At 45.5% G+C, this 2,445-nt stretch overlaps 1 protein-coding gene across 1 annotated transcript; it reads left to right on the top strand.

Moving 5' to 3' along the window:
- Positions 1-990: 990 nt before the first annotated feature.
- LOC102753314 (ATP synthase F(0) complex subunit C1, mitochondrial) lies at positions 991-2,199 on the top strand. Its single transcript, XM_006765916.1, has 2 exons — positions 991-1,251; positions 2,029-2,199. Exons 1-2 carry the CDS (start codon positions 991-993, stop codon positions 2,197-2,199), a joined length of 432 nt encoding a protein of 143 aa, XP_006765979.1.
- Positions 2,200-2,445: the final 246 nt, after the last annotated feature.

Raw genomic sequence — 2,445 nt, 5'->3', positions numbered from 1 at the left:
TCAATAAAAATATATTTTTAAAATTATTATCTAGTCTTTAAAAGAAGAGCTTTCCAAGCTGTCCTTACCAGCCTGATTAAATCTCCCGGTACACTCTGAGAAACTTGTACTTTGTGTTGCATCTTTAATTGTGAGAACACTGGGTTTGGGACATCGAGCTCAGATCACCCATAACCGCATCTCCCTCCTACCTCCCAGACTTTAATAAAGTTCTGCATTTGTTATGCCAAATCTTTTGAACATGGCCTTCCAGCAACTTGATGAGCCAGAATAATTATTAAAGGAGATTTTGGCATCAATGCAAAGACTCACAGTGATGTGCAGACCTTCTTTCTTTATTAAGGTAATAAAACTTGATGAACAGTCAAACATCTATGCACATTGTTCCCCCAAAGTTTTTTCCAGTTGTTGTTGGACAAAGAAACTTTATTTTTTCCCCCAATGTTTTTCGTGATTTTATTTATTTTTCTTTTTTCTTAAATATATTTTTATTGATTTCAGAGAGGAAGGAAGAGGGAGAGAGATAGAAACATCAATGATGAGAGAGAATTATTGACCAGTTGCCTCCTGCCTGCCCCCTCCAGGGGATCAAGCCCAAAACCCAGGCATGCACCCCTGACCGACATCAAATCTGGGAACCTTTAGTTGGCAGGTCAATGCTCTATCCACTGAGCCAAACCAGCCAGGGAGAAACTTTCTTTTTATAAAAAAAAATATCTTTTTAATTGATTTCAGAAAGGGAGGAAGAGGGAGAGAGGTAGAAACATCAGTGATGAGAGGGAATCATTGATCGGCTGCCTCCTGCACACTCCCACACTGGGTATGGAGCCTGCAACCCAGGAATGTGTCCTGACCAGGAATCAAACCATGACTTCTGGTTCATAGGTCCCATGCTCAACCACTGAACCATGTCGGCCGGGCAAGACAAAGAAACTTTCTATCACTTTGAAGATGCCCAAGAGTTGGAAACCTAGAACTAAAGCTGAAAAAATGCAGACTACAGGGGCCCTACTCATTCCCCTGGCTCTGATCCGCTGTTGTACCACGGGTCTAATCAGGCCTGTGTCTGCCTCCTTCCTGAGTAGGCCAGAGATTCCATCTGAACAGCCTTCCTACAGCAGCTCCCCACTCCGGGTGGCCAGACCCAGACCACAGCTCCAGACCAGTGTCGTCTCCTGGGACATTGCCACCGCGGCCAAGTTTATTGGTGCTGGGGTTGCCACAGTGGGTGTGGTTGGTTCAGGGCCTGGAATTGATCATTGGCTATGCCAAGAACCCGCCTTTCTGCCGAAACCGGTTTGGCTCAGTGGATAGAGCGTCGGCCTGCGGACTGAAGGGTCCTGGGTTCGATTCCGGTCAAGGGCATGTACCTTGGTTGCGGGCACATCCCCAGTAGGGGGTGTGCAGGAGGCAGCTGATCGATGTTTCTCTCTCATCGATGTTTCTAACTCTCTATCTCTCTCCTTTCCTCTCTGTAAAAACTCAATAAAATATATTTTAAAAAAAAGAACCCGTCTTTCTTTCTTTCTTTTTTTAATTAGTTAAGGTATTACAAATGTGTCCTCATCCCCCCCATTAACCCCCAACCTCCCCCCGCACACACACTCATGCTCCCATCCCCCTGTTGTCCATGTCCATTGGTTTGGCTTATATACATGTATACAAGTCCTTCGGTTGATCTCTTCCCCTTACCCCCGCCCTCCCCTACTTCCCTTCTGGGGATTGATAGCCTGATCGCTGTTTCTCAGTCTTTGGGTCTGTCCCTTTTCATCAGTCTATGTTGTTCTCTATAATCCACAAATGAGTGAGATCATGTGGTATTTATCTTTCTCTGACTGGCTTGTTTCACTTAGCATAATGCTCTCCCGTTCTGTCCATGCTGTTGCAAATGGTAAGAATTCCTTCCTTCTTAGAGCAGTATAGTATTCCATCGTGTAGATGGACCACAGTTTTCTAATCCATTCATCTGCTGATGGGCACTTAGGCTGTTTCCAGATCTTCGCTATGGTGAATTGTGCTGCTATGAACATAGGGGTGCATGTATCCTTTCTGATTGGCATTTCTGGTTTCTTGGGATATATTCCTAGTAGTAAGAACCCGTCTTTCAAGCAGCAGCTCTTCTCCTATGCCATGCTGGACTTTGCCCTGTCTGAGGCCATGGGGCTCTTCTGTTTGATGGTTGCTTTCCTCTTCTTTTGATGGGGAATCACCTACCCATCCTGCTGCTTCAACTCCAGGCCATGCCCAGTGCTGGAATGTGCTAAGCTTTACCATTAAACACAACATTTCTCTAAAAAAAGAAAGAGGCCTTGGCCTGGTAGCTCAGTTGGTTAGACAGTTGTCCTGATACACCAAGGCTACAGGTTCGATCCCTGGTTAGGGCACATACAAGAAGCAACCAATGAGCCCAGCTGGTGTGGCTTAGTGATTGAGTGTCAACCCATG

The sequence above is a fragment of the Myotis davidii genome, unplaced genomic scaffold (genome assembly GCF_000327345.1).
Source record: "Myotis davidii unplaced genomic scaffold, ASM32734v1 scaffold1960, whole genome shotgun sequence".
NCBI lineage: Eukaryota > Metazoa > Chordata > Mammalia > Chiroptera > Vespertilionidae > Myotis > Myotis davidii.
This window is presented reverse-complemented; position numbering and strand designations above follow the sequence as displayed.